This window comes from Xenopus tropicalis, chromosome 3, assembly GCF_000004195.4.
Source record: "Xenopus tropicalis strain Nigerian chromosome 3, UCB_Xtro_10.0, whole genome shotgun sequence".
Lineage (NCBI taxonomy): Eukaryota > Metazoa > Chordata > Amphibia > Anura > Pipidae > Xenopus > Xenopus tropicalis.
In genome coordinates this window covers 135,263,762-135,288,488 of record NC_030679.2, presented here as the reverse complement: position 1 = coordinate 135,288,488, position 24,727 = coordinate 135,263,762, and the positions used below count along the sequence as shown (strand labels likewise).

The window sequence follows — 24,727 nt, the reverse complement described above, 5'->3', positions numbered from 1 at the left end:
GGCACCTTTCCGGCCTTCCATAGCTCAGCTGGTAGAGCGGAGGACTGTAGGTGTGATACAGCAATCCTTAGGTCGCTGGTTCAATTCCGGCTCGAAGGATGCTTTCTTAGAGCTCGCGCTGCCCGTTCCGGTGCTGCTTTCTTACTTTTTGTTTTGTTTTCATTCAAGCCAATCCTGCGTACAACTTAGAAAAATGAAGAATTTTAGCATGATGCACACAGTGAGAAGACTGCACAGGCTGTAATGCAGACACGTTCCCACTGCAAATCTCCTCTCTGAAGGTTGCAAAGGACAGATTGGAAGCGCTTTTGCCCTGTACCCTGCATGGGCAGGCATGGCTGCAAAGTGGCGACATCCGCGGGTCACTATGGCGGCAACCTTTTTAAAAAGCGCTCGTCCGTGCCGCAATAGAGGACGCTGTGCGTTGGCCGGGAATCGAACCCGGGTCAACTGCTTGGAAGGCAGCTATGCTCACCACTATACCACCAACGCCATAGGCGCTCTGGCGGGCGCAGGTTCTGTGACAGCGATGTCTTCAAACGGAAGACGCTCTGAAATGCAATAAGGGCGCTCAGGTCGCAGCTCTGATCTGGGCTCTTTCACGTTCGTTCTCCATACCCACCTGTGGCCTTTAATCGCAACAAAGGCCAAAGTTGCACACCTGAGCATAGCAGAAATCTTTAGGCACTGGACCAATCAATGGGCTCGCCAAGCAGTTGGAATAGCAAAAGCGGCGCTTCCCATACCGGGAGTCGAACCCGGGCCGCCTGGGTGAAAACCAGGAATCCTAACCGCTAGACCATATGGGACCCTGGGAGCCCGGCGCACCGTGGTGTGCGTTTACTCACTCGGGAAACGCTCTTCTGCCCGCATGGCGGGAATTCTCAAGGAAACAGCTTTGCCTCTAGTTTGGAGGATGACCCAAATAGGAATTGCCTTGGCCTTTGCTTGAGAACCACTTTAACCCTTGGCAATTTGACACCGTCCATAAAGGATTTGCAGTTTCCAGCCCTCGGTGGTCTGTGTCGTAGCTCACTGTAGAGAAGAAAGCGCGATTCCAGTACTGCACGGCCTTTTGGGCTGCACAACAGCTTCTTACCACTCTTCTTTGGGTGCTTGCCCTCGGTTGTGCAAGCAGCAGCCGGTGCAGTAATGGAATGACGCTTTTCAGAGGGTTCTGTCAACTCCCATTTACTCGGGTAAGAAATGAACGTTGCTCCACGCTGTACAGGACAAGAGGTCTGAGGGACGTTTCCACTCCTCTCTCTTTTTAAAAACACTAGACAGAAGCGCGTTGCGGCCCCGCCCACCCGCTCTGAAAAGAGCCACCTCCTGGAGGATGCGGGCATCGATCCCGCTACCTCTCGCATGCTAAGCGAGCGCTCTACCATTTGAGCTAATCCCCCTCACGGTGCAGCGCCAGCACACAGGACCTCCGACAAACCTCAACTTGGGCAGTTTTTTCAAGCTACGGCGGCGTCTGTGTTGCTCGTTACGAGTACAGTTTGGCCTTTGCGGATGTCAAATGTGCTCAGGTCTTCCCAAGGGCAACGGAGGAGGTATTTTCTCTGACGGCGACCTACTTAGCAAGAGCAGGGGGCCAGTCTTCCATATAGCACCTTAACAATTATGTGGCTTAATTACGCCTTTGCTTGCTGCTGATTGGCCTTCATCGCGCCTAGTTAAAACGCTCTCAAAATCCGCGGCTCCACCTGCCGAAACCCGGGATCGAACCAGGGACCTTTAGATCTTCAGTCTAACGCTCTCCCAACTGAGCTATTTCGGCACAGCTGCAGCCGGCGGCAAGCGCCCTGCTAAGGCGTGGGCCTGCAGTCCAACCTTTGCTTGGCCCGTCTATCGCAAGCCCCAGCACTGCGGGTGCAGCGGGGGACTGTAGGTTTAACAGAGCAGTCCCTAGGTCGCTGCTTCAACTCTGGCTCCAAGGACACTTTTTCCAGTTTGCCACATGCTGCTTTTCCAAGCAAGTTAAACCACCAGTTGCTTAAAAAGGCTTCGAGTAGGGCAACAGACTGAAGGAAAACGGGGGTTTTCGGAAGAGCTCGACATGGGGCTCTTGTTCTCTTTTTTGCTCCACCCTAAGTTTTAGAGGTCAAAATATTTGTCCTTTTGAAAGACTTGCAAAATGCACATTGGCTATGCCTCAGTCTGTTTATGACATAAGTCACTGCAATTTTTTGTAAGGGTGTATGCAGTAGAGCACACCAGGGTGGACACCAGACGCCCGCCGCTTGCAGCCTCGTTAGCGCAGTAGGTAGCGCGTCAGTCTCATAATCTGAAGGTCGTGAGTTCGATCCTCACACGGGGCAGACTTTTGGAAGGCTTCGGCTTCTGTTGGGTTTCTCAAGAGAACTGTCACCCCCTCCCGTCGGTGGCACCTTTCCGGCCTTCCATAGCTCAGCTGGTAGAGCGGAGGACTGTAGGTGTGATACAGCAATCCTTAGGTCGCTGGTTCAATTCCGGCTCGAAGGATGCTTTCTTAGAGCTCGCGCTGCCCGTTCCGGTGCTGCTTTCTTACTTTTTGTTTTGTTTTCATTCAAGCCAATCCTGCGTACAACTTAGAAAAATGAAGAATTTTAGCATGATGCACACAGTGAGAAGACTGCACAGGCTGTAATGCAGACACGTTCCCACTGCAAATCTCCTCTCTGAAGGTTGCAAAGGACAGATTGGAAGCGCTTTTGCCCTGTACCCTGCATGGGCAGGCATGGCTGCAAAGTGGCGACATCCGCGGGTCACTATGGCGGCAACCTTTTTAAAAAGCGCTCGTCCGTGCCGCAATAGAGGACGCTGTGCGTTGGCCGGGAATCGAACCCGGGTCAACTGCTTGGAAGGCAGCTATGCTCACCACTATACCACCAACGCCATAGGCGCTCTGGCGGGCGCAGGTTCTGTGACAGCGGATGTCTCAAACGGAAGACGCTCTGAAATGCAATAAGGGCGCTCAGGTCGCAGCTCTGATCTGGGCTCTTTCACGTTCGTTCTCCATACCCACCTGTGGCCTTTAATCGCAACAAAGGCCAAAGTTGCACACCTGAGCATAGCAGAAATCTTTAGGCACTGGACCAATCAATGGGCTCGCCAAGCAGTTGGAATAGCAAAAGCGGCGCTTCCCATACCGGGAGTCGAACCCGGGCCGCCTGGGTGAAAACCAGGAATCCTAACCGCTAGACCATATGGGACCCTGGGAGCCCGGCGCACCGTGGTGTGCGTTTACTCACTCGGGAAACGCTCTTCTGCCCGCATGGCGGGAATTCTCAAGGAAACAGCTTTGCCTCTAGTTTGGAGGATGACCCAAATAGGAATTGCCTTGGCCTTTGCTTGAGAACCACTTTAACCCTTGGCAATTTGACACCGTCCATAAAGGATTTGCAGTTTCCAGCCCTCGGTGGTCTGTGTCGTAGCTCACTGTAGAGAAGAAAGCGCGATTCCAGTACTGCACGGCCTTTTGGGCTGCACAACAGCTTCTTACCACTCTTCTTTGGGTGCTTGCCCTCGGTTGTGCAAGCAGCAGCCGGTGCAGTAATGGAATGACGCTTTTCAGAGGGTTCTGTCAACTCCCATTTACTCGGGTAAGAAATGAACGTTGCTCCACGCTGTACAGGACAAGAGGTCTGAGGGACGTTTCCACTCCTCTCTCTTTTTAAAAACACTAGACAGAAGCGCGTTGCGGCCCCGCCCACCCGCTCTGAAAAGAGCCACCTCCTGGAGGATGCGGGCATCGATCCCGCTACCTCTCGCATGCTAAGCGAGCGCTCTACCATTTGAGCTAATCCCCCTCACGGTGCAGCGCCAGCACACAGGACCTCCGACAAACCTCAACTTGGGCAGTTTTTTCAAGCTACGGCGGCGTCTGTGTTGCTCGTTACGAGTACAGTTTGGCCTTTGCGGATGTCAAATGTGCTCAGGTCTTCCCAAGGGCAACGGAGGAGGTATTTTCTCTGACGGCGACCTACTTAGCAAGAGCAGGGGGCCAGTCTTCCATATAGCACCTTAACAATTATGTGGCTTAATTACGCCTTTGCTTGCTGCTGATTGGCCTTCATCGCGCCTAGTTAAAACGCTCTCAAAATCCGCGGCTCCACCTGCCGAAACCCGGGATCGAACCAGGGACCTTTAGATCTTCAGTCTAACGCTCTCCCAACTGAGCTATTTCGGCACAGCTGCAGCCGGCGGCAAGCGCCCTGCTAAGGCGTGGGCCTGCAGTCCAACCTTTGCTTGGCCCGTCTATCGCAAGCCCCAGCACTGCGGGTGCAGCGGGGGACTGTAGGTTTAACAGAGCAGTCCCTAGGTCGCTGCTTCAACTCTGGCTCCAAGGACACTTTTTCCAGTTTGCCACATGCTGCTTTTCCAAGCAAGTTAAACCACCAGTTGCTTAAAAAGGCTTCGAGTAGGGCAACAGACTGAAGGAAAACGGGGGTTTTCGGAAGAGCTCGACATGGGGCTCTTGTTCTCTTTTTTGCTCCACCCTAAGTTTTAGAGGTCAAAATATTTGTCCTTTTGAAAGACTTGCAAAATGCACATTGGCTATGCCTCAGTCTGTTTATGACATAAGTCACTGCAATTTTTTGTAAGGGTGTATGCAGTAGAGCACACCAGGGTGGACACCAGACGCCCGCCGCTTGCAGCCTCGTTAGCGCAGTAGGTAGCGCGTCAGTCTCATAATCTGAAGGTCGTGAGTTCGATCCTCACACGGGGCAGACTTTTGGAAGGCTTCGGCTTCTGTTGGGTTTCTCAAGAGAACTGTCACCCCCTCCCGTCGGTGGCACCTTTCCGGCCTTCCATAGCTCAGCTGGTAGAGCGGAGGACTGTAGGTGTGATACAGCAATCCTTAGGTCGCTGGTTCAATTCCGGCTCGAAGGATGCTTTCTTAGAGCTCGCGCTGCCCGTTCCGGTGCTGCTTTCTTACTTTTTGTTTTGTTTTCATTCAAGCCAATCCTGCGTACAACTTAGAAAAATGAAGAATTTTAGCATGATGCACACAGTGAGAAGACTGCACAGGCTGTAATGCAGACACGTTCCCACTGCAAATCTCCTCTCTGAAGGTTGCAAAGGACAGATTGGAAGCGCTTTTGCCCTGTACCCTGCATGGGCAGGCATGGCTGCAAAGTGGCGACATCCGCGGGTCACTATGGCGGCAACCTTTTTAAAAAGCGCTCGTCCGTGCCGCAATAGAGGACGCTGTGCGTTGGCCGGGAATCGAACCCGGGTCAACTGCTTGGAAGGCAGCTATGCTCACCACTATACCACCAACGCCATAGGCGCTCTGGCGGGCGCAGGTTCTGTGACAGCGGATGTCTCAAACGGAAGACGCTCTGAAATGCAATAAGGGCGCTCAGGTCGCAGCTCTGATCTGGGCTCTTTCACGTTCGTTCTCCATACCCACCTGTGGCCTTTAATCGCAACAAAGGCCAAAGTTGCACACCTGAGCATAGCAGAAATCTTTAGGCACTGGACCAATCAATGGGCTCGCCAAGCAGTTGGAATAGCAAAAGCGGCGCTTCCCATACCGGGAGTCGAACCCGGGCCGCCTGGGTGAAAACCAGGAATCCTAACCGCTAGACCATATGGGACCCTGGGAGCCCGGCGCACCGTGGTGTGCGTTTACTCACTCGGGAAACGCTCTTCTGCCCGCATGGCGGGAATTCTCAAGGAAACAGCTTTGCCTCTAGTTTGGAGGATGACCCAAATAGGAATTGCCTTGGCCTTTGCTTGAGAACCACTTTAACCCTTGGCAATTTGACACCGTCCATAAAGGATTTGCAGTTTCCAGCCCTCGGTGGTCTGTGTCGTAGCTCACTGTAGAGAAGAAAGCGCGATTCCAGTACTGCACGGCCTTTTGGGCTGCACAACAGCTTCTTACCACTCTTCTTTGGGTGCTTGCCCTCGGTTGTGCAAGCAGCAGCCGGTGCAGTAATGGAATGACGCTTTTCAGAGGGTTCTGTCAACTCCCATTTACTCGGGTAAGAAATGAACGTTGCTCCACGCTGTACAGGACAAGAGGTCTGAGGGACGTTTCCACTCCTCTCTCTTTTTAAAAACACTAGACAGAAGCGCGTTGCGGCCCCGCCCACCCGCTCTGAAAAGAGCCACCTCCTGGAGGATGCGGGCATCGATCCCGCTACCTCTCGCATGCTAAGCGAGCGCTCTACCATTTGAGCTAATCCCCCTCACGGTGCAGCGCCAGCACACAGGACCTCCGACAAACCTCAACTTGGGCAGTTTTTTCAAGCTACGGCGGCGTCTGTGTTGCTCGTTACGAGTACAGTTTGGCCTTTGCGGATGTCAAATGTGCTCAGGTCTTCCCAAGGGCAACGGAGGAGGTATTTTCTCTGACGGCGACCTACTTAGCAAGAGCAGGGGGCCAGTCTTCCATATAGCACCTTAACAATTATGTGGCTTAATTACGCCTTTGCTTGCTGCTGATTGGCCTTCATCGCGCCTAGTTAAAACGCTCTCAAAATCCGCGGCTCCACCTGCCGAAACCCGGGATCGAACCAGGGACCTTTAGATCTTCAGTCTAACGCTCTCCCAACTGAGCTATTTCGGCACAGCTGCAGCCGGCGGCAAGCGCCCTGCTAAGGCGTGGGCCTGCAGTCCAACCTTTGCTTGGCCCGTCTATCGCAAGCCCCAGCACTGCGGGTGCAGCGGGGGACTGTAGGTTTAACAGAGCAGTCCCTAGGTCGCTGCTTCAACTCTGGCTCCAAGGACACTTTTTCCAGTTTGCCACATGCTGCTTTTCCAAGCAAGTTAAACCACCAGTTGCTTAAAAAGGCTTCGAGTAGGGCAACAGACTGAAGGAAAACGGGGGTTTTCGGAAGAGCTCGACATGGGGCTCTTGTTCTCTTTTTTGCTCCACCCTAAGTTTTAGAGGTCAAAATATTTGTCCTTTTGAAAGACTTGCAAAATGCACATTGGCTATGCCTCAGTCTGTTTATGACATAAGTCACTGCAATTTTTTGTAAGGGTGTATGCAGTAGAGCACACCAGGGTGGACACCAGACGCCCGCCGCTTGCAGCCTCGTTAGCGCAGTAGGTAGCGCGTCAGTCTCATAATCTGAAGGTCGTGAGTTCGATCCTCACACGGGGCAGACTTTTGGAAGGCTTCGGCTTCTGTTGGGTTTCTCAAGAGAACTGTCACCCCCTCCCGTCGGTGGCACCTTTCCGGCCTTCCATAGCTCAGCTGGTAGAGCGGAGGACTGTAGGTGTGATACAGCAATCCTTAGGTCGCTGGTTCAATTCCGGCTCGAAGGATGCTTTCTTAGAGCTCGCGCTGCCCGTTCCGGTGCTGCTTTCTTACTTTTTGTTTTGTTTTCATTCAAGCCAATCCTGCGTACAACTTAGAAAAATGAAGAATTTTAGCATGATGCACACAGTGAGAAGACTGCACAGGCTGTAATGCAGACACGTTCCCACTGCAAATCTCCTCTCTGAAGGTTGCAAAGGACAGATTGGAAGCGCTTTTGCCCTGTACCCTGCATGGGCAGGCATGGCTGCAAAGTGGCGACATCCGCGGGTCACTATGGCGGCAACCTTTTTAAAAAGCGCTCGTCCGTGCCGCAATAGAGGACGCTGTGCGTTGGCCGGGAATCGAACCCGGGTCAACTGCTTGGAAGGCAGCTATGCTCACCACTATACCACCAACGCCATAGGCGCTCTGGCGGGCGCAGGTTCTGTGACAGCGGATGTCTCAAACGGAAGACGCTCTGAAATGCAATAAGGGCGCTCAGGTCGCAGCTCTGATCTGGGCTCTTTCACGTTCGTTCTCCATACCCACCTGTGGCCTTTAATCGCAACAAAGGCCAAAGTTGCACACCTGAGCATAGCAGAAATCTTTAGGCACTGGACCAATCAATGGGCTCGCCAAGCAGTTGGAATAGCAAAAGCGGCGCTTCCCATACCGGGAGTCGAACCCGGGCCGCCTGGGTGAAAACCAGGAATCCTAACCGCTAGACCATATGGGACCCTGGGAGCCCGGCGCACCGTGGTGTGCGTTTACTCACTCGGGAAACGCTCTTCTGCCCGCATGGCGGGAATTCTCAAGGAAACAGCTTTGCCTCTAGTTTGGAGGATGACCCAAATAGGAATTGCCTTGGCCTTTGCTTGAGAACCACTTTAACCCTTGGCAATTTGACACCGTCCATAAAGGATTTGCAGTTTCCAGCCCTCGGTGGTCTGTGTCGTAGCTCACTGTAGAGAAGAAAGCGCGATTCCAGTACTGCACGGCCTTTTGGGCTGCACAACAGCTTCTTACCACTCTTCTTTGGGTGCTTGCCCTCGGTTGTGCAAGCAGCAGCCGGTGCAGTAATGGAATGACGCTTTTCAGAGGGTTCTGTCAACTCCCATTTACTCGGGTAAGAAATGAACGTTGCTCCACGCTGTACAGGACAAGAGGTCTGAGGGACGTTTCCACTCCTCTCTCTTTTTAAAAACACTAGACAGAAGCGCGTTGCGGCCCCGCCCACCCGCTCTGAAAAGAGCCACCTCCTGGAGGATGCGGGCATCGATCCCGCTACCTCTCGCATGCTAAGCGAGCGCTCTACCATTTGAGCTAATCCCCCTCACGGTGCAGCGCCAGCACACAGGACCTCCGACAAACCTCAACTTGGGCAGTTTTTTCAAGCTACGGCGGCGTCTGTGTTGCTCGTTACGAGTACAGTTTGGCCTTTGCGGATGTCAAATGTGCTCAGGTCTTCCCAAGGGCAACGGAGGAGGTATTTTCTCTGACGGCGACCTACTTAGCAAGAGCAGGGGGCCAGTCTTCCATATAGCACCTTAACAATTATGTGGCTTAATTACGCCTTTGCTTGCTGCTGATTGGCCTTCATCGCGCCTAGTTAAAACGCTCTCAAAATCCGCGGCTCCACCTGCCGAAACCCGGGATCGAACCAGGGACCTTTAGATCTTCAGTCTAACGCTCTCCCAACTGAGCTATTTCGGCACAGCTGCAGCCGGCGGCAAGCGCCCTGCTAAGGCGTGGGCCTGCAGTCCAACCTTTGCTTGGCCCGTCTATCGCAAGCCCCAGCACTGCGGGTGCAGCGGGGGACTGTAGGTTTAACAGAGCAGTCCCTAGGTCGCTGCTTCAACTCTGGCTCCAAGGACACTTTTTCCAGTTTGCCACATGCTGCTTTTCCAAGCAAGTTAAACCACCAGTTGCTTAAAAAGGCTTCGAGTAGGGCAACAGACTGAAGGAAAACGGGGGTTTTCGGAAGAGCTCGACATGGGGCTCTTGTTCTCTTTTTTGCTCCACCCTAAGTTTTAGAGGTCAAAATATTTGTCCTTTTGAAAGACTTGCAAAATGCACATTGGCTATGCCTCAGTCTGTTTATGACATAAGTCACTGCAATTTTTTGTAAGGGTGTATGCAGTAGAGCACACCAGGGTGGACACCAGACGCCCGCCGCTTGCAGCCTCGTTAGCGCAGTAGGTAGCGCGTCAGTCTCATAATCTGAAGGTCGTGAGTTCGATCCTCACACGGGGCAGACTTTTGGAAGGCTTCGGCTTCTGTTGGGTTTCTCAAGAGAACTGTCACCCCCTCCCGTCGGCGCGCCTTTCCGGCCTTCCATAGCTCAGCTGGTAGAGCGGAGGACTGTAGGTGTGATACAGCAATCCTTAGGTCGCTGGTTCAATTCCGGCTCGAAGGATGCTTTCTTAGAGCTCGCGCTGCCCGTTCCGGTGCTGCTTTCTTACTTTTTGTTTTGTTTTCATTCAAGCCAATCCTGCGTACAACTTAGAAAAATGAAGAATTTTAGCATGATGCACACAGTGAGAAGACTGCACAGGCTGTAATGCAGACACGTTCCCACTGCAAATCTCCTCTCTGAAGGTTGCAAAGGACAGATTGGAAGCGCTTTTGCCCTGTACCCTGCATGGGCAGGCATGGCTGCAAAGTGGCGACATCCGCGGGTCACTATGGCGGCAACCTTTTTAAAAAGCGCTCGTCCGTGCCGCAATAGAGGACGCTGTGCGTTGGCCGGGAATCGAACCCGGGTCAACTGCTTGGAAGGCAGCTATGCTCACCACTATACCACCAACGCCATAGGCGCTCTGGCGGGCGCAGGTTCTGTGACAGCGGATGTCTCAAACGGAAGACGCTCTGAAATGCAATAAGGGCGCTCAGGTCGCAGCTCTGATCTGGGCTCTTTCACGTTCGTTCTCCATACCCACCTGTGGCCTTTAATCGCAACAAAGGCCAAAGTTGCACACCTGAGCATAGCAGAAATCTTTAGGCACTGGACCAATCAATGGGCTCGCCAAGCAGTTGGAATAGCAAAAGCGGCGCTTCCCATACCGGGAGTCGAACCCGGGCCGCCTGGGTGAAAACCAGGAATCCTAACCGCTAGACCATATGGGACCCTGGGAGCCCGGCGCACCGTGGTGTGCGTTTACTCACTCGGGAAACGCTCTTCTGCCCGCATGGCGGGAATTCTCAAGGAAACAGCTTTGCCTCTAGTTTGGAGGATGACCCAAATAGGAATTGCCTTGGCCTTTGCTTGAGAACCACTTTAACCCTTGGCAATTTGACACCGTCCATAAAGGATTTGCAGTTTCCAGCCCTCGGTGGTCTGTGTCGTAGCTCACTGTAGAGAAGAAAGCGCGATTCCAGTACTGCACGGCCTTTTGGGCTGCACAACAGCTTCTTACCACTCTTCTTTGGGTGCTTGCCCTCGGTTGTGCAAGCAGCAGCCGGTGCAGTAATGGAATGACGCTTTTCAGAGGGTTCTGTCAACTCCCATTTACTCGGGTAAGAAATGAACGTTGCTCCACGCTGTACAGGACAAGAGGTCTGAGGGACGTTTCCACTCCTCTCTCTTTTTAAAAACACTAGACAGAAGCGCGTTGCGGCCCCGCCCACCCGCTCTGAAAAGAGCCACCTCCTGGAGGATGCGGGCATCGATCCCGCTACCTCTCGCATGCTAAGCGAGCGCTCTACCATTTGAGCTAATCCCCCTCACGGTGCAGCGCCAGCACACAGGACCTCCGACAAACCTCAACTTGGGCAGTTTTTTCAAGCTACGGCGGCGTCTGTGTTGCTCGTTACGAGTACAGTTTGGCCTTTGCGGATGTCAAATGTGCTCAGGTCTTCCCAAGGGCAACGGAGGAGGTATTTTCTCTGACGGCGACCTACTTAGCAAGAGCAGGGGGCCAGTCTTCCATATAGCACCTTAACAATTATGTGGCTTAATTACGCCTTTGCTTGCTGCTGATTGGCCTTCATCGCGCCTAGTTAAAACGCTCTCAAAATCCGCGGCTCCACCTGCCGAAACCCGGGATCGAACCAGGGACCTTTAGATCTTCAGTCTAACGCTCTCCCAACTGAGCTATTTCGGCACAGCTGCAGCCGGCGGCAAGCGCCCTGCTAAGGCGTGGGCCTGCAGTCCAACCTTTGGTTGGCCCGTCTATCGCAAGCCCCAGCACTGCGGGTGCAGCGGGGGACTGTAGGTTTAACAGAGCAGTCCCTAGGTCGCTGCTTCAACTCTGGCTCCAAGGACACTTTTTCCAGTTTGCCACATGCTGCTTTTCCAAGCAAGTTAAACCACCAGTTGCTTAAAAAGGCTTCGAGTAGGGCAACAGACTGAAGGAAAACGGGGGTTTTCGGAAGAGCTCGACATGGGGCTCTTGTTCTCTTTTTTGCTCCACCCTAAGTTTTAGAGGTCAAAATATTTGTCCTTTTGAAAGACTTGCAAAATGCACATTGGCTATGCCTCAGTCTGTTTATGACATAAGTCACTGCAATTTTTTGTAAGGGTGTATGCAGTAGAGCACACCAGGGTGGACACCAGACGCCCGCCGCTTGCAGCCTCGTTAGCGCAGTAGGTAGCGCGTCAGTCTCATAATCTGAAGGTCGTGAGTTCGATCCTCACACGGGGCAGACTTTTGGAAGGCTTCGGCTTCTGTTGGGTTTCTCAAGAGAACTGTCACCCCCTCCCGTCGAGCGCCTTTCCGGCCTTCGATAGCTCAGCTGGTAGAGCGGAGGACTGTAGGTGTGATACAGCAATCCTTAGGTCGCTGGTTCAATTCCGGCTCGAAGGATGCTTTCTTAGAGCTCGCGCTGCCCGTTCCGGTGCTGCTTTCTTACTTTTTGTTTTGTTTTCATTCAAGCCAATCCTGCGTACAACTTAGAAAAATGAAGAATTTTAGCATGATGCACACAGTGAGAAGACTGCACAGGCTGTAATGCAGACACGTTCCCACTGCAAATCTCCTCTCTGAAGGTTGCAAAGGACAGATTGGAAGCGCTTTTGCCCTGTACCCTGCATGGGCAGGCATGGCTGCAAAGTGGCGACATCCGCGGGTCACTATGGCGGCAACCTTTTTAAAAAGCGCTCGTCCGTGCCGCAATAGAGGACGCTGTGCGTTGGCCGGGAATCGAACCCGGGTCAACTGCTTGGAAGGCAGCTATGCTCACCACTATACCACCAACGCCATAGGCGCTCTGGCGGGCGCAGGTTCTGTGACAGCGGATGTCTCAAACGGAAGACGCTCTGAAATGCAATAAGGGCGCTCAGGTCGCAGCTCTGATCTGGGCTCTTTCACGTTCGTTCTCCATACCCACCTGTGGCCTTTAATCGCAACAAAGGCCAAAGTTGCACACCTGAGCATAGCAGAAATCTTTAGGCACTGGACCAATCAATGGGCTCGCCAAGCAGTTGGAATAGCAAAAGCGGCGCTTCCCATACCGGGAGTCGAACCCGGGCCGCCTGGGTGAAAACCAGGAATCCTAACCGCTAGACCATATGGGACCCTGGGAGCCCGGCGCACCGTGGTGTGCGTTTACTCACTCGGGAAACGCTCTTCTGCCCGCATGGCGGGAATTCTCAAGGAAACAGCTTTGCCTCTAGTTTGGAGGATGACCCAAATAGGAATTGCCTTGGCCTTTGCTTGAGAACCACTTTAACCCTTGGCAATTTGACACCGTCCATAAAGGATTTGCAGTTTCCAGCCCTCGGTGGTCTGTGTCGTAGCTCACTGTAGAGAAGAAAGCGCGATTCCAGTACTGCACGGCCTTTTGGGCTGCACAACAGCTTCTTACCACTCTTCTTTGGGTGCTTGCCCTCGGTTGTGCAAGCAGCAGCCGGTGCAGTAATGGAATGACGCTTTTCAGAGGGTTCTGTCAACTCCCATTTACTCGGGTAAGAAATGAACGTTGCTCCACGCTGTACAGGACAAGAGGTCTGAGGGACGTTTCCACTCCTCTCTCTTTTTAAAAACACTAGACAGAAGCGCGTTGCGGCCCCGCCCACCCGCTCTGAAAAGAGCCACCTCCTGGAGGATGCGGGCATCGATCCCGCTACCTCTCGCATGCTAAGCGAGCGCTCTACCATTTGAGCTAATCCCCCTCACGGTGCAGCGCCAGCACACAGGACCTCCGACAAACCTCAACTTGGGCAGTTTTTTCAAGCTACGGCGGCGTCTGTGTTGCTCGTTACGAGTACAGTTTGGCCTTTGCGGATGTCAAATGTGCTCAGGTCTTCCCAAGGGCAACGGAGGAGGTATTTTCTCTGACGGCGACCTACTTAGCAAGAGCAGGGGGCCAGTCTTCCATATAGCACCTTAACAATTATGTGGCTTAATTACGCCTTTGCTTGCTGCTGATTGGCCTTCATCGCGCCTAGTTAAAACGCTCTCAAAATCCGCGGCTCCACCTGCCGAAACCCGGGATCGAACCAGGGACCTTTAGATCTTCAGTCTAACGCTCTCCCAACTGAGCTATTTCGGCACAGCTGCAGCCGGCGGCAAGCGCCCTGCTAAGGCGTGGGCCTGCAGTCCAACCTTTGCTTGGCCCGTCTATCGCAAGCCCCAGCACTGCGGGTGCAGCGGGGGACTGTAGGTTTAACAGAGCAGTCCCTAGGTCGCTGCTTCAACTCTGGCTCCAAGGACACTTTTTCCAGTTTGCCACATGCTGCTTTTCCAAGCAAGTTAAACCACCAGTTGCTTAAAAAGGCTTCGAGTAGGGCAACAGACTGAAGGAAAACGGGGGTTTTCGGAAGAGCTCGACATGGGGCTCTTGTTCTCTTTTTTGCTCCACCCTAAGTTTTAGAGGTCAAAATATTTGTCCTTTTGAAAGACTTGCAAAATGCACATTGGCTATGCCTCAGTCTGTTTATGACATAAGTCACTGCAATTTTTTGTAAGGGTGTATGCAGTAGAGCACACCAGGGTGGACACCAGACGCCCGCCGCTTGCAGCCTCGTTAGCGCAGTAGGTAGCGCGTCAGTCTCATAATCTGAAGGTCGTGAGTTCGATCCTCACACGGGGCAGACTTTTGGAAGGCTTCGGCTTCTGTTGGGTTTCTCAAGAGAACTGTCACCCCCTCCCGTCGGCGCGCCTTTCCGGCCTTCCATAGCTCAGCTGGTAGAGCGGAGGACTGTAGGTGTGATACAGCAATCCTTAGGTCGCTGGTTCAATTCCGGCTCGAAGGATGCTTTCTTAGAGCTCGCGCTGCCCGTTCCGGTGCTGCTTTCTTACTTTTTGTTTTGTTTTCATTCAAGCCAATCCTGCGTACAACTTAGAAAAATGAAGAATTTTAGCATGATGCACACAGTGAGAAGACTGCACAGGCTGTAATGCAGACACGTTCCCACTGCAAATCTCCTCTCTGAAGGTTGCAAAGGACAGATTGGAAGCGCTTTTGCCCTGTACCCTGCATGGGCAGGCATGGCTGCAAAGTGGCGACATCCGCGGGTCACTATGGCGGCAACCTTTTTAAAAAGCGCTCGTCCGTGCCGCAATAGAGGACGCTGTGCGTTGGCCGGGAATCGAACCCGGGTCAACTGCTTGGAAGGCAGCTATGCTCACCACTATACCACCAACGCCATAGGCGCTCTGGCGGGCGCAGGTTCTGTGACAGCGGATGTCTCAAACGGAAGACGCTCTGAAATGCAATAAGGGCGCTCAGGTCGCAGCTCTGATCTGGGCTCTTTCACGTTCGTTCTCCATACCCACCTGTGGCCTTTAATCGCAACAAAGGCCAAAGTTGCACACCTGAGCATAGCAGAAATCTTTAGGCACTGGACCAATCAATGGGCTCGCCAAGCAGTTGGAATAGCAAAAGCGGCGCTTCCCATACCGGGAGTCGAACCCGGGCCGCCTGGGTGAAACCAGGAATCCTAACCGCTAGACCATATGGGACCCTGGGAGCCCGGCGCACCGTGGTGTGCGTTTACTCACTCGGGAAACGCTCTTCTGCCCGCATGGCGGGAATTCTCAAGGAAACAGCTTTGCCTCTAGTTTGGAGGATGACCCAAATAGGAATTGCCTTGGCCTTTGCTTGAGAACCACTTTAACCCTTGGCAATTTGACACCGTCCATAAAGGATTTGCAGTTTCCAGCCCTCGGTGGTCTGTGTCGTAGCTCACTGTAGAGAAGAAAGCGCGATTCCAGTACTGCACGGCCTTTTGGGCTGCACAACAGCTTCTTACCACTCTTCTTTGGGTGCTTGCCCTCGGTTGTGCAAGCAGCAGCCGGTGCAGTAATGGAATGACGCTTTTCAGAGGGTTCTGTCAACTCCCATTTACTCGGGTAAGAAATGAACGTTGCTCCACGCTGTACAGGACAAGAGGTCTGAGGGACGTTTCCACTCCTCTCTCTTTTTAAAAACACTAGACAGAAGCGCGTTGCGGCCCCGCCCACCCGCTCTGAAAAGAGCCACCTCCTGGAGGATGCGGGCATCGATCCCGCTACCTCTCGCATGCTAAGCGAGCGCTCTACCATTTGAGCTAATCCCCCTCACGGTGCAGCGCCAGCACACAGGACCTCCGACAAACCTCAACTTGGGCAGTTTTTTCAAGCTACGGCGGCGTCTGTGTTGCTCGTTACGAGTACAGTTTGGCCTTTGCGGATGTCAAATGTGCTCAGGTCTTCCCAAGGGCAACGGAGGAGGTATTTTCTCTGACGGCGACCTACTTAGCAAGAGCAGGGGGCCAGTCTTCCATATAGCACCTTAACAATTATGTGGCTTAATTACGCCTTTGCTTGCTGCTGATTGGCCTTCATCGCGCCTAGTTAAAACGCTCTCAAAATCCGCGGCTCCACCTGCCGAAACCCGGGATCGAACCAGGGACCTTTAGATCTTCAGTCTAACGCTCTCCCAACTGAGCTATTTCGGCACAGCTGCAGCCGGCGGCAAGCGCCCTGCTAAGGCGTGGGCCTGCAGTCCAACCTTTGCTTGGCCCGTCTATCGCAAGCCCCAGCACTGCGGGTGCAGCGGGGGACTGTAGGTTTAACAGAGCAGTCCCTAGGTCGCTGCTTCAACTCTGGCTCCAAGGACACTTTTTCCAGTTTGCCACATGCTGCTTTTCCAAGCAAGTTAAACCACCAGTTGCTTAAAAAGGCTTCGAGTAGGGCAACAGACTGAAGGAAAACGGGGGTTTTCGGAAGAGCTCGACATGGGGCTCTTGTTCTCTTTTTTGCTCCACCCTAAGTTTTAGAGGTCAAAATATTTGTCCTTTTGAAAGACTTGCAAAATGCACATTGGCTATGCCTCAGTCTGTTTATGACATAAGTCACTGCAATTTTTTGTAAGGGTGTATGCAGTAGAGCACACCAGGGTGGACACCAGACGCCCGCCGCTTGCAGCCTCGTTAGCGCAGTAGGTAGCGCGTCAGTCTCATAATCTGAAGGTCGTGAGTTCGATCCTCACACGGGGCAGACTTTTGGAAGGCTTCGGCTTCTGTTGGGTTTCTCAAGAGAACTGTCACCCCCTCCCGTCGGCGCGCCTTTCCGGCCTTCCATAGCTCAGCTGGTAGAGCGGAGGACTGTAGGTGTGATACAGCAATCCTTAGGTCGCTGGTTCAATTCCGGCTCGAAGGATGCTTTCTTAGAGCTCGCGCTGCCCGTTCCGCTGCTGCTTTCTTACTTTTTGTTTTGTTTTCATTCAAGCCAATCCTGCGTACAACTTAGAAAAATGAAGAATTTTAGCATGATGCACACAGTGAGAAGACTGCACAGGCTGTAATGCAGACACGTTCCCACTGCAAATCTCCTCTCTGAAGGTTGCAAAGGACAGATTGGAAGCGCTTTTGCCCTGTACCCTGCATGGGCAGGCATGGCTGCAAAGTGGCGACATCCGCGGGTCACTATGGCGGCAACCTTTTTAAAAAGCGCTCGTCCGTGCCGCAATAGAGGACGCTGTGCGTTGGCCGGGAATCGAACCCGGGTCAACTGCTTGGAAGGCAGCTATGCTCACCACTATAACACCAACGCCATAGGCGCTCTGGCGGGCGCAGGTTCTGTGACAGCGGATGTCTCAAACGGAAGACGCTCTGAAATGCAATAAGGGCGCTCAGGTCGCAGCTCTGATCTGGGCTCTTTCACGTTCGTTCTCCATACCCACCTGTGGCCTTTAATCGCAACAAAGGCCAAAGTTGCACACCTGAGCATAGCAGAAATCTTTAGGCACTGGACCAATCAATGGGCTCGCCAAGCAGTTGGAATAGCAAAAGCGGCGCTTCCCATACCGGGAGTCAAACCCGGGCCGCCTGGGTGAAAACCAGGAATCCTAACCGCTAGACCATATGGGACCCTGGGAGCCCGGCGCACCGTGGTGTGCGTTTACTCACTCGGAAAACGCTCTTCTGCCCGCATGGCGGGAATTCTCAAGGAAACAGCTTTGCCTCTAGTTTGGAGGATGGCCCAAATAGGAATTGCCTTGGCCTTTGCTTGAGAACCACTTTAATTCAGTATTTCTCTGAATTCAGGCACAGTATTAGGCAATTGATCTGGCAAGTTTTTGAACAAGTAACAGCTCCACTTGCCAAGAAGCAACGTGTGCTGATAAGGGTTTAAATTAGGATGCCAATTTTAAATTCTTCCTGTGATTGTGTAACATATCACTAATGGCTAGTGATTAGTAATCCGTCTTGTTTCGCTTTGCCTGAAAATTCAGGAATCTTAAAAAATTTGCCTGGAATCCTCCCTGGCGCATAATTTTGCCCATCACTACTAATGGCTATTTGTTTCTAACAGATAAAGAAAAGCAAGTTAGAAAAATGTCAGGCTGTTAGTGAGGTAGGAAAACCACCAAGTCATTTTGTAGCATTTTTGATGGTAATTATGGGTGTTGCTCTATGATTTCTTTCTACAATCTTTTGATCTTGATTTGGCTCACTATGAAGAAATGTTATTTCTGTATATGGACACTAGAGGGCATTATGTGCTCAGGTATAAAAAGCTGGAGGTAAATTAATCGCATCTGGGGAAGGTGCCGCGGTTCCTTTGTTCTCTGAACGGAATGAACTTGCTGCTTCTCTCACAGAGGCGCCAAAATGTTCCCGCTAATTTATATGGCTACAGAAAGGCACAGTGTATAGATTTTACTCTCCGCACTCAGCGTTAGATATTCTACTAGCGAATATTATTCCTGCCATAGAGTTACTCCAGGATCCCTGATGTAAAATTCCCGTGTCCGGTTTTTCTCTCTTTACAAATAATCCATTTCGAAAGAAATAAATGTTGATTTTCTCAAACATCACAGGATTCAATTCACCACAAAATCCTCTCCCTTCTCAGACCCCTAATCTCCGGTGCAAAATACTTAAATCACTCTTTAATTATATCTGTAACTACACAATCCTTAAGGGGCAGATTACTAATGCAGCCATTAATTCCTCTGGCCACTTCAGTCCTTAGTTTCGCCCCCATCTCACTATCAGATTACTTTGGGGCTGTAAAGTTTATATGAATGGACTCGCATCATCGATTCTAGTTTTCAGAAGGAACAAACTAACGCGTTTCCCCAATTCAGCTTTTGGCTTGTGTGCCAGTGCTCTTGTATGAGTAGTAGTCTTAGATAAATTACTTGGGGAGAAGCATAAACAGCCTTTGGGGAAATAGTGGGGGCCCTTAAAAGGGCCTTTGGGAAATGATGCTGTGAGGGAATAAGAGGGTTTAACCCCCGAATCCGTAGAGAGTGCGGCCCTGGCGCTTGAGAGCATACACCACATCCATAGCGGTAACAGTCTTCCTCTTGGCGTGCTCGGTGTAGGTGACAGCGTCCCGGATAACGTTCTCCAGGAAAACTTTCAGCACCCCCCGAGTCTCCTCATAAATGAGGCCGGAGATGCGCTTGACTCCCCCTCTGCGTGCCAGGCGGCGGATGGCGGGCTTGGTGATCCCCTGGATGTTATCCCGCAGCACCTTCCTGTGGCGCTTGGCGCCTCCTTTCCCCAGGCCCTTACCGCCCTTGCCTCTGCCAGACATGTTCAACCTTCAAATGTTTTTCAGAATGATTCCGCTCTGTCCGCACAACCTCATGTATAAAGAGACTGAGCAGACCTGATAGGGAACTGCACTGACTCTCACCCCTCCCTTTTCTTTACTGTTCAGTGTAAAACATTTGGCAACTTCTGATTGGCTAAACCATGAAGCGCCCATACTCATTAGCAACAAGGAGTGTAACAAACTGCTGCTTATAATAAAGAGCCGCCAAAACTATGGCAGCGATATGTTTATAGAGCAGTAAAATGATTATTCCTATATCCTCAGCATTCTGCCCTGAGATTCATTAGTGCATTTCCCTCTGCTGGAATAGTTGTATGTAACTGCAGAACAATACATTTATAGAACAGGGGTAATTAAAATAATAAATACAAAGTACAATTACATTATATATAAGGATTAAACCCTGTGGAATTTAGAATCTAAGTGGAAGGGGAATTTACAGACACAGATATATTAAGGATACTAAGTGCTGCAGGTTACAGTGGGTGACACAATATAAGCGTTACTCCGAGTTATTTGAACCTCTTACTGGAAAAAAATATATATAAAATCAGTTTGTTGTTAATGTCACTTACACGCCCTCTAATGCTGCTGCAACTCTCTGAGCCTCTCAGCTGAGCTGTTTGTTACTCTGCCTTGTCTTTCCCCTATTTGTTACTTTTCTAATGAGTTGGAGCTTTGAGCTGACAAAGTAGCACTTACATTGTTACACTGGGACATTCGCTCCGTTACACACATTGCTGGATACAACTCGCAACAATGTCACTTTCCTACTGTTGCATTTACGTTACAGGGAACAGGGGCTAAATTCCTATCTGAGAATTTCTATCTTGGACAGAACCAGTGGGAGGGGGAGGGGGAGGAATGGTTTGGGCAGGTTTAAGTGACGGAGAGCAGTCCGGCAGCACTAAAGGGAGGGGAACACAAAACTATTTGTGTATTTGGGAAACTTTGCAGTTACTTACTGGCCAGGGATATTAGTTGGCGATAACTGAACGAATGTTGGGCCGGTGCGAGGTTAATAGTTTTTATTGCTTATTAAAAGCCACGGTAGAAGCAGGAGACCCCACTATATTACAAGCCCTTTCAGGGGGATGTGGTGGCTCTTAAAAGAGCCTTTGGGGCAGTTGGCCAGTGAGCCAGCTTATTTCTTCTTAGGGGCGGCTTTCTTTGCTTTAGCCACTTTGGGTTTGGCTGCTTTGGCCTTTGCGGGGCTTTTGGCAGCTTTGGGCTTCACGCTCTTTTTTGCGGGGCTCTTGGCCACTTTCTTGGCTTTGGCAGCTTTAGGCTTTATGGGGCTCTTCGCTGCCTTTGCTGCTTTCTTCGCCACCTTCTTTGGGCTCTTCGCTGCCTTTGCTGCTTTCTTCACCACCTTCTTTGGGCTCTTGGCGGCTGCGGACACCTTCTTGGGCTTCTTCGGGGACTTGGCTGCCTTCTTTGCTGCCGGTTTCTTGGCTTTGGCTGCTGCCGGTGCCGCCTTCTCCTTACTCTGCAGCTGCTTCTTGTTGAGCTTGAAGGACCCGGAGGCTCCGCTCCCTTTCACTTGGACAAGGGTCTCCTTACTGACCAAGCCCTTGAGAGCCAGCTTGAGGCGGCTGTTATTCTTCTCCACATCGTAACCTCCTGCAGCCAGAGCCTTCTTCAGAGCTGCCAGGGACACCCCGCTGCGCTCCTTGGAAGCGGATACGGCTTTGACTATCAGTTCGGACACACTGGGCCCAGATGGCTTCTTGGATTTAGTGGCCCCCGCTGCTTTCTTGCTCTGTTTCTTCTTCTTGGCTGCGGGTTCAGCCGGGGGAGGAGCAGGCGCCGTCTCAGCTGCTTCAGCCATTGCAAATCTTCTACCGTTCTTTTCAGAAAATAGAAATATCCCAGCCGCGCTTTCCTGTTCTCCTTTTATAGAATCTACTCTGTCTGCTGATTGGCTCAGTTGCATTGTGATACCGCTTTCTAATTGGACACAATTTAGCCACGCCCATCGTTTACTTTCCGTGTTCAGCATTAGGGAGCTTTCATTCTGTGTTTCCAGCGTCTCAAAAAGCAAAGTTATTAATAATATCTACTTCCATAAATATCCCGGGGATTATACAGTCACTTGCAGGGTAAATGTCCCTGTCTCTGACAGCGATTTTCTGCATGTTGGTTACACGGATTGTCCCCAAACAGCCCCTGATATCTCAGGCGCACTCCTGTCAGTCTGGGTGAGGTTTTTATAAAACATTAATTTTCCTTGTTCATTGGGATCTATTTCCTCCATCTCTTATCCCTGAGAGAGAGAGGGGTATGGGGAGGGATATCAGGGGGACAGTGAGGGGTTTGGAGGCTACAGAAGAAATCCGTGGGGGTTGCTCTGGCAGAGAAGTAGCACAGTCCCGAACCTGCTGTAGTACAGTCATTGCAGCATTCACACAAGTCCCACTGCCTGCATTGTATTGTGTCATTAGTTACACTATCAGCACTAATATGTCATTGTTTGAACATCATACATAGGTTTAAAACAAACTAGATATTAATGTTTGTATGGGTGTCTAATTGTGTATCTGATGGGACACTTAAATGGTTGTTCACTTGAGTAAACTTTTAGTATGATGCAGATAGTGATATTCTGAGACATTTTGCAAAATCGTTTTTTAGTTATTTCATTTTCAGTTCAGGGGTTCTCCAGTTTGGAGTTTCAGCAGCTATTTGGTTGCTAGGGTCCGAGTTACATTAGCAACCAGGGAGTGGTTTGAATAAGAGATTGGTATATGGATAGGAGAGGGCCTGAATAGAAAAGTTACAATAAGTAACAATAACAAACTGTAGCCTCACAGAAATTTTTAGCTGCTGGGGTCAGTGACCCCCATTCAAACACTGCAAAGAGTAGGAAGAAGGCTGCAAATAATGTCAAACTATAACCATAAATAATGAAGACCAATTGAAAAGTTGCTTAAAACTGGTCATTCTATTACCTGATTTTACTGTAGGGCACCCATAGGCCCCTCCCATTCTCTGCCAACGCCCCCCTCTCCCCCCCCATGGGACACAATGAAGTTTTCTGCGCGTCCCATTCCCAGTGCCCCATATGGGAGCAAGCTCACTCACTCTCCCTGCCAGCCACCCAACATGCCGGCCTGCATCTTCTGGCTTCTGAATTTATAGGCACCCGCAGGTCTATACATAGAGGGCAGAAGCCGGGTTTGGGAGAGTTCAGGTTCAGGGTGGGAGCAAATAATTCTTGACCTGCGCATCATTATCAGGACCAGTGGAGAGAAAAAGAAAGGAAAGTGTTAATCAACCCCACCCATAAATAGGAGTTACCACTAGAGGTTATTAGTGTTTTTTTGTCCTACCTGTATAAGAGAGTGGATTGTTTTTCCTTACAAGTGGTTTTGTCCTTTTTTTTTACTGAAAGTGTATGATCTAAGGCATCAGCTCCAGGCCCAGAGGATGGGACCACCCCAGGGGTAGAAGGGGATAGAACTCTGCCCCTCTGGTTTTGCTGCCAGCACCGTAACCAAGTGATAACTTTAACTATTGATACAGTGCCTTGTGCAAAGTTCCACATGAGACCTATTCAGAGGGAAGTCCATCTCAGATGGGATTGACAGCTTTCTTCAATAGCAGGGGTCCTCAAATGTTTTAATCAGGGGGCCAGTTCACTGTCCCTTGGACTGTTGGGGGGGCTGGACTATAGTTTGGAAAAAAAACATCAACGAATTGATGTACATATCTTATTTGTAGTGCTACCAACTTAGGGGCCCACATCTAGACACACTTCTTTTTGCTGCTCCTCTTAATAATACGTACATTATTTATTCACTGGACACAAAGGCTCTTTTCAGAGCCACCGACACTTTCTGGGAATGAGCTGAACTATAAGATACATTTAGGGTATCGGTGCTACCGGTCCTTGTGCTGCTCAGATTTAGTAACTCAATGATTAGTACTTCTAATGAGCAGGATTTCTTGAAAGAAGGCCTCTGCTTTCCCGTGTTCCAGGCAGATTGGAATACAGAAACCCAATATATAGGGACGGGTTCCTGGCATTTTATTATGTTGAGGTTTTATTCACTGGACACTTACTGGGAATGAGCTTTTCACATCCTTTTAGGCTTTTGTTACAAAAAGATACATTGATAGACTGGAACCAGCAGAATTACATAGCACCTGCGTCTGTTGCAATACCGGTTACTATGTTCCTGTAAGACAGTGATCCCCAACCAGTGGTTCGTGAGCAACATGTTGCTCCCCAACCCCTTGGATGTTGCCTTCAATCCAGGAATTCAAAACTAAGCACCTGTTTTAAGACCACTGGGAGCAAGTTTCGGTTGCATAAATACTAGGTGTTCTGCCAAACAGAGTCTCCTGTAGGCTGCTAGTCCACATAAGAGCTACCAAATAGCCAATAACAGCCCTTATTTGGCTCCTCCGTGAAATTTTATTATGCTTATGTTGCTCCCCAACTCTTTTTACATTTGAGTGTTGCTCACGGGTAAAAAAGGTTGGGGATCCCTGCTGTAAGATGTAAAGATTGCCTGTTTCTTTGCATGTGCTTTTCCCTTTTGTTGCTCACGTTTAATCTACTCTGAGGGTCAGTGTGTAATTCGTTCTCAAGCGTGTTTGATCAGAAAGACAAAACTGATTTGAACTCATGGTATGGACTATATATGTTACATGTACTCTAAAGTAATAAACTAATCAGTTGCTATTTTTGTGGGATGAATGCATCTCTGTATAGTATAACATTAGCATTAAATATAAACATGTATTTATATTGTTTCTCTAAGTACCATCAGGTTACACAGCGCTGTTTAGACAGAGTGGGGGGCTCTGAAAAGAGCCTTTGGGTTGGGGTCAGGGCACTCTCATTCCTGGGCTCACTTGCTCTTGGCCGCTTTGGTGCTCTCGGTTTTCTTAGGGAGCAGCACGGACTGGATGTTGGGCAGGACACCGCCCTGAGCGATAGTCACCCCTCCGAGCAGTTTGTTCAGCTCCTCATCGTTGCGCACAGCGAGCTGCAGGTGCCTGGGGATGATACGGGTCTTCTTGTTATCCCGGGCAGCGTTCCCGGCCAACTCCAGGATCTCAGCGGTCAGATACTCCAGCACTGCGGCAAGATAGACTGGAGCTCCGGCTCCCACCCGCTCAGCATAATTGCCTTTCCTCAGCAGCCGGTGAACACGGCCGACTGGGAACTGCAGCCCAGCCCGAGATGAGCGAGTCTTGGCCTTTGCCCGGGTCTTCCCGCCTTGTTTGCCTCTTCCTGACATGATTCCCGCTTCGTGTTACACAAAATAACTCGATACAATGTAACGTGCACTTTTGCTTTTATGGGCATCTGTGGGAGTGCTTCTCTTCTCTGATTGGTTAGGTTTAATTGCAGCCAATGAAACACAAGCTTTAGGAGTCACCAATCGTATGAATGTAACGGGGAGAGATGAGGCGGTTACACGTCATGCAGTAGAACCAGCCAATAGAAATCAGTGTCACTCTCCAGCCATAGTTA

At 50.9% G+C, this 24,727-nt stretch overlaps 3 protein-coding genes and 44 non-coding genes across 48 annotated transcripts; 15 read left to right on the top strand and 32 right to left on the bottom strand.

Moving 5' to 3' along the window:
- Positions 1 to 13: 13 nt before the first annotated feature.
- trnay-gua lies at positions 14 to 99 on the top strand. The gene is given in 2 exon segments: positions 14 to 50; positions 64 to 99. It is a non-coding gene; the product is annotated as a tRNA-Tyr (tRNA).
- A 321-nt stretch (positions 100 to 420) lies between these two features.
- On the bottom strand, positions 421 to 492 carry trnag-ucc. Its single transcript has one exon. It is a non-coding gene; the product is annotated as a tRNA-Gly (tRNA).
- Positions 493 to 737: 245 nt separating this feature from the next.
- Positions 738 to 809, bottom strand: trnae-uuc. The gene has a single exon. It is a non-coding gene; the product is annotated as a tRNA-Glu (tRNA).
- A 524-nt stretch (positions 810 to 1,333) lies between these two features.
- trnaa-agc lies at positions 1,334 to 1,406 on the bottom strand. Its single transcript has one exon. It is a non-coding gene; the product is annotated as a tRNA-Ala (tRNA).
- A 307-nt stretch (positions 1,407 to 1,713) lies between these two features.
- Positions 1,714 to 1,786, bottom strand: trnaf-gaa. Its single transcript has one exon. It is a non-coding gene; the product is annotated as a tRNA-Phe (tRNA).
- Positions 1,787 to 2,254: 468 nt separating this feature from the next.
- Positions 2,255 to 2,327, top strand: trnam-cau. The gene has a single exon. It is a non-coding gene; the product is annotated as a tRNA-Met (tRNA).
- Positions 2,328 to 2,404: 77 nt separating this feature from the next.
- Positions 2,405 to 2,490, top strand: trnay-gua. Its single transcript is given in 2 exon segments — positions 2,405 to 2,441; positions 2,455 to 2,490. It is a non-coding gene; the product is annotated as a tRNA-Tyr (tRNA).
- A 321-nt stretch (positions 2,491 to 2,811) lies between these two features.
- On the bottom strand, positions 2,812 to 2,883 carry trnag-ucc. Its single transcript has one exon. It is a non-coding gene; the product is annotated as a tRNA-Gly (tRNA).
- Positions 2,884 to 3,128: 245 nt separating this feature from the next.
- Positions 3,129 to 3,200, bottom strand: trnae-uuc. The gene has a single exon. It is a non-coding gene; the product is annotated as a tRNA-Glu (tRNA).
- A 524-nt stretch (positions 3,201 to 3,724) lies between these two features.
- On the bottom strand, positions 3,725 to 3,797 carry trnaa-agc. The gene has a single exon. It is a non-coding gene; the product is annotated as a tRNA-Ala (tRNA).
- A 307-nt stretch (positions 3,798 to 4,104) lies between these two features.
- trnaf-gaa lies at positions 4,105 to 4,177 on the bottom strand. Its single transcript has one exon. It is a non-coding gene; the product is annotated as a tRNA-Phe (tRNA).
- A 468-nt stretch (positions 4,178 to 4,645) lies between these two features.
- On the top strand, positions 4,646 to 4,718 carry trnam-cau. Its single transcript has one exon. It is a non-coding gene; the product is annotated as a tRNA-Met (tRNA).
- A 77-nt stretch (positions 4,719 to 4,795) lies between these two features.
- On the top strand, positions 4,796 to 4,881 carry trnay-gua. Its single transcript is given in 2 exon segments — positions 4,796 to 4,832; positions 4,846 to 4,881. It is a non-coding gene; the product is annotated as a tRNA-Tyr (tRNA).
- A 321-nt stretch (positions 4,882 to 5,202) lies between these two features.
- Positions 5,203 to 5,274, bottom strand: trnag-ucc. The gene has a single exon. It is a non-coding gene; the product is annotated as a tRNA-Gly (tRNA).
- A 245-nt stretch (positions 5,275 to 5,519) lies between these two features.
- trnae-uuc lies at positions 5,520 to 5,591 on the bottom strand. The gene has a single exon. It is a non-coding gene; the product is annotated as a tRNA-Glu (tRNA).
- Positions 5,592 to 6,115: 524 nt separating this feature from the next.
- trnaa-agc lies at positions 6,116 to 6,188 on the bottom strand. Its single transcript has one exon. It is a non-coding gene; the product is annotated as a tRNA-Ala (tRNA).
- A 307-nt stretch (positions 6,189 to 6,495) lies between these two features.
- trnaf-gaa lies at positions 6,496 to 6,568 on the bottom strand. The gene has a single exon. It is a non-coding gene; the product is annotated as a tRNA-Phe (tRNA).
- A 468-nt stretch (positions 6,569 to 7,036) lies between these two features.
- Positions 7,037 to 7,109, top strand: trnam-cau. The gene has a single exon. It is a non-coding gene; the product is annotated as a tRNA-Met (tRNA).
- A 77-nt stretch (positions 7,110 to 7,186) lies between these two features.
- Positions 7,187 to 7,272, top strand: trnay-gua. The gene is given in 2 exon segments: positions 7,187 to 7,223; positions 7,237 to 7,272. It is a non-coding gene; the product is annotated as a tRNA-Tyr (tRNA).
- Positions 7,273 to 7,593: 321 nt separating this feature from the next.
- Positions 7,594 to 7,665, bottom strand: trnag-ucc. Its single transcript has one exon. It is a non-coding gene; the product is annotated as a tRNA-Gly (tRNA).
- A 245-nt stretch (positions 7,666 to 7,910) lies between these two features.
- Positions 7,911 to 7,982, bottom strand: trnae-uuc. The gene has a single exon. It is a non-coding gene; the product is annotated as a tRNA-Glu (tRNA).
- A 524-nt stretch (positions 7,983 to 8,506) lies between these two features.
- On the bottom strand, positions 8,507 to 8,579 carry trnaa-agc. Its single transcript has one exon. It is a non-coding gene; the product is annotated as a tRNA-Ala (tRNA).
- A 307-nt stretch (positions 8,580 to 8,886) lies between these two features.
- Positions 8,887 to 8,959, bottom strand: trnaf-gaa. The gene has a single exon. It is a non-coding gene; the product is annotated as a tRNA-Phe (tRNA).
- Positions 8,960 to 9,427: 468 nt separating this feature from the next.
- Positions 9,428 to 9,500, top strand: trnam-cau. Its single transcript has one exon. It is a non-coding gene; the product is annotated as a tRNA-Met (tRNA).
- Positions 9,501 to 9,576: 76 nt separating this feature from the next.
- On the top strand, positions 9,577 to 9,662 carry trnay-gua. The gene is given in 2 exon segments: positions 9,577 to 9,613; positions 9,627 to 9,662. It is a non-coding gene; the product is annotated as a tRNA-Tyr (tRNA).
- A 321-nt stretch (positions 9,663 to 9,983) lies between these two features.
- trnag-ucc lies at positions 9,984 to 10,055 on the bottom strand. Its single transcript has one exon. It is a non-coding gene; the product is annotated as a tRNA-Gly (tRNA).
- A 245-nt stretch (positions 10,056 to 10,300) lies between these two features.
- On the bottom strand, positions 10,301 to 10,372 carry trnae-uuc. Its single transcript has one exon. It is a non-coding gene; the product is annotated as a tRNA-Glu (tRNA).
- A 524-nt stretch (positions 10,373 to 10,896) lies between these two features.
- On the bottom strand, positions 10,897 to 10,969 carry trnaa-agc. The gene has a single exon. It is a non-coding gene; the product is annotated as a tRNA-Ala (tRNA).
- Positions 10,970 to 11,276: 307 nt separating this feature from the next.
- trnaf-gaa lies at positions 11,277 to 11,349 on the bottom strand. The gene has a single exon. It is a non-coding gene; the product is annotated as a tRNA-Phe (tRNA).
- A 468-nt stretch (positions 11,350 to 11,817) lies between these two features.
- On the top strand, positions 11,818 to 11,890 carry trnam-cau. Its single transcript has one exon. It is a non-coding gene; the product is annotated as a tRNA-Met (tRNA).
- A 75-nt stretch (positions 11,891 to 11,965) lies between these two features.
- trnay-gua lies at positions 11,966 to 12,051 on the top strand. Its single transcript is given in 2 exon segments — positions 11,966 to 12,002; positions 12,016 to 12,051. It is a non-coding gene; the product is annotated as a tRNA-Tyr (tRNA).
- A 321-nt stretch (positions 12,052 to 12,372) lies between these two features.
- trnag-ucc lies at positions 12,373 to 12,444 on the bottom strand. Its single transcript has one exon. It is a non-coding gene; the product is annotated as a tRNA-Gly (tRNA).
- Positions 12,445 to 12,689: 245 nt separating this feature from the next.
- On the bottom strand, positions 12,690 to 12,761 carry trnae-uuc. Its single transcript has one exon. It is a non-coding gene; the product is annotated as a tRNA-Glu (tRNA).
- A 524-nt stretch (positions 12,762 to 13,285) lies between these two features.
- trnaa-agc lies at positions 13,286 to 13,358 on the bottom strand. Its single transcript has one exon. It is a non-coding gene; the product is annotated as a tRNA-Ala (tRNA).
- Positions 13,359 to 13,665: 307 nt separating this feature from the next.
- Positions 13,666 to 13,738, bottom strand: trnaf-gaa. The gene has a single exon. It is a non-coding gene; the product is annotated as a tRNA-Phe (tRNA).
- Positions 13,739 to 14,206: 468 nt separating this feature from the next.
- Positions 14,207 to 14,279, top strand: trnam-cau. Its single transcript has one exon. It is a non-coding gene; the product is annotated as a tRNA-Met (tRNA).
- A 76-nt stretch (positions 14,280 to 14,355) lies between these two features.
- Positions 14,356 to 14,441, top strand: trnay-gua. The gene is given in 2 exon segments: positions 14,356 to 14,392; positions 14,406 to 14,441. It is a non-coding gene; the product is annotated as a tRNA-Tyr (tRNA).
- A 321-nt stretch (positions 14,442 to 14,762) lies between these two features.
- Positions 14,763 to 14,834, bottom strand: trnag-ucc. The gene has a single exon. It is a non-coding gene; the product is annotated as a tRNA-Gly (tRNA).
- Positions 14,835 to 15,674: 840 nt separating this feature from the next.
- Positions 15,675 to 15,747, bottom strand: trnaa-agc. Its single transcript has one exon. It is a non-coding gene; the product is annotated as a tRNA-Ala (tRNA).
- Positions 15,748 to 16,054: 307 nt separating this feature from the next.
- trnaf-gaa lies at positions 16,055 to 16,127 on the bottom strand. The gene has a single exon. It is a non-coding gene; the product is annotated as a tRNA-Phe (tRNA).
- A 468-nt stretch (positions 16,128 to 16,595) lies between these two features.
- On the top strand, positions 16,596 to 16,668 carry trnam-cau. The gene has a single exon. It is a non-coding gene; the product is annotated as a tRNA-Met (tRNA).
- Positions 16,669 to 16,744: 76 nt separating this feature from the next.
- On the top strand, positions 16,745 to 16,830 carry trnay-gua. The gene is given in 2 exon segments: positions 16,745 to 16,781; positions 16,795 to 16,830. It is a non-coding gene; the product is annotated as a tRNA-Tyr (tRNA).
- Positions 16,831 to 17,151: 321 nt separating this feature from the next.
- Positions 17,152 to 17,223, bottom strand: trnag-ucc. The gene has a single exon. It is a non-coding gene; the product is annotated as a tRNA-Gly (tRNA).
- A 245-nt stretch (positions 17,224 to 17,468) lies between these two features.
- On the bottom strand, positions 17,469 to 17,540 carry trnae-uuc. The gene has a single exon. It is a non-coding gene; the product is annotated as a tRNA-Glu (tRNA).
- A 1,312-nt stretch (positions 17,541 to 18,852) lies between these two features.
- On the bottom strand, positions 18,853 to 19,251 carry LOC101732638 (histone H4). The gene has a single exon (XM_004919421.4). The coding sequence runs from the start codon at positions 19,216 to 19,218 to the stop codon at positions 18,907 to 18,909; it is 312 nt and encodes a 103-aa protein (XP_004919478.1). The 5' UTR covers positions 19,219 to 19,251; the 3' UTR covers positions 18,853 to 18,906.
- Positions 19,252 to 20,336: 1,085 nt separating this feature from the next.
- Positions 20,337 to 21,190, bottom strand: LOC116409809 (histone H1B-like). 2 transcript variants are annotated; one of them, XM_031899364.1, is made up of 2 exons: positions 20,591 to 21,190; positions 20,337 to 20,548 (listed from the first exon to the last, which is right to left on the bottom strand). In XM_031899364.1, the coding sequence occupies exons 1-2, from the start codon at positions 21,173 to 21,175 to the stop codon at positions 20,384 to 20,386; spliced, it is 750 nt and encodes a 249-aa protein (XP_031755224.1). In that variant the 5' UTR covers positions 21,176 to 21,190; the 3' UTR covers positions 20,337 to 20,383. The 2 variants fall into 2 exon arrangements, with proteins under 2 accessions (XP_031755224.1, XP_031755223.1); XM_031899363.1 differs by having other exon boundaries at positions 20,337 to 21,190.
- A 2,855-nt stretch (positions 21,191 to 24,045) lies between these two features.
- Positions 24,046 to 24,520, bottom strand: LOC100497241 (histone H2A type 1). Its single transcript, XM_002943101.5, has one exon. The coding sequence runs from the start codon at positions 24,489 to 24,491 to the stop codon at positions 24,099 to 24,101; it is 393 nt and encodes a 130-aa protein (XP_002943147.1). The 5' UTR covers positions 24,492 to 24,520; the 3' UTR covers positions 24,046 to 24,098.
- Between the last annotated feature and the right edge of the window lie 207 nt (positions 24,521 to 24,727).

What these genes read in the sequence shown, in the direction of transcription:
- LOC116409809 (XM_031899363.1), bottom strand. Translation starts at nt 21,175, where the DNA reads ATGCAACTGAGCCAATCAGCAGACAGAGTAGATTCTATAAAAGGAGAA.
- LOC100497241 (XM_002943101.5), bottom strand. Translation starts at nt 24,491, where the DNA reads ATGTCAGGAAGAGGCAAACAAGGCGGGAAGACCCGGGCAAAGGCCAAG.
- LOC101732638 (XM_004919421.4), bottom strand. Translation starts at nt 19,218, where the DNA reads ATGTCTGGCAGAGGCAAGGGCGGTAAGGGCCTGGGGAAAGGAGGCGCC.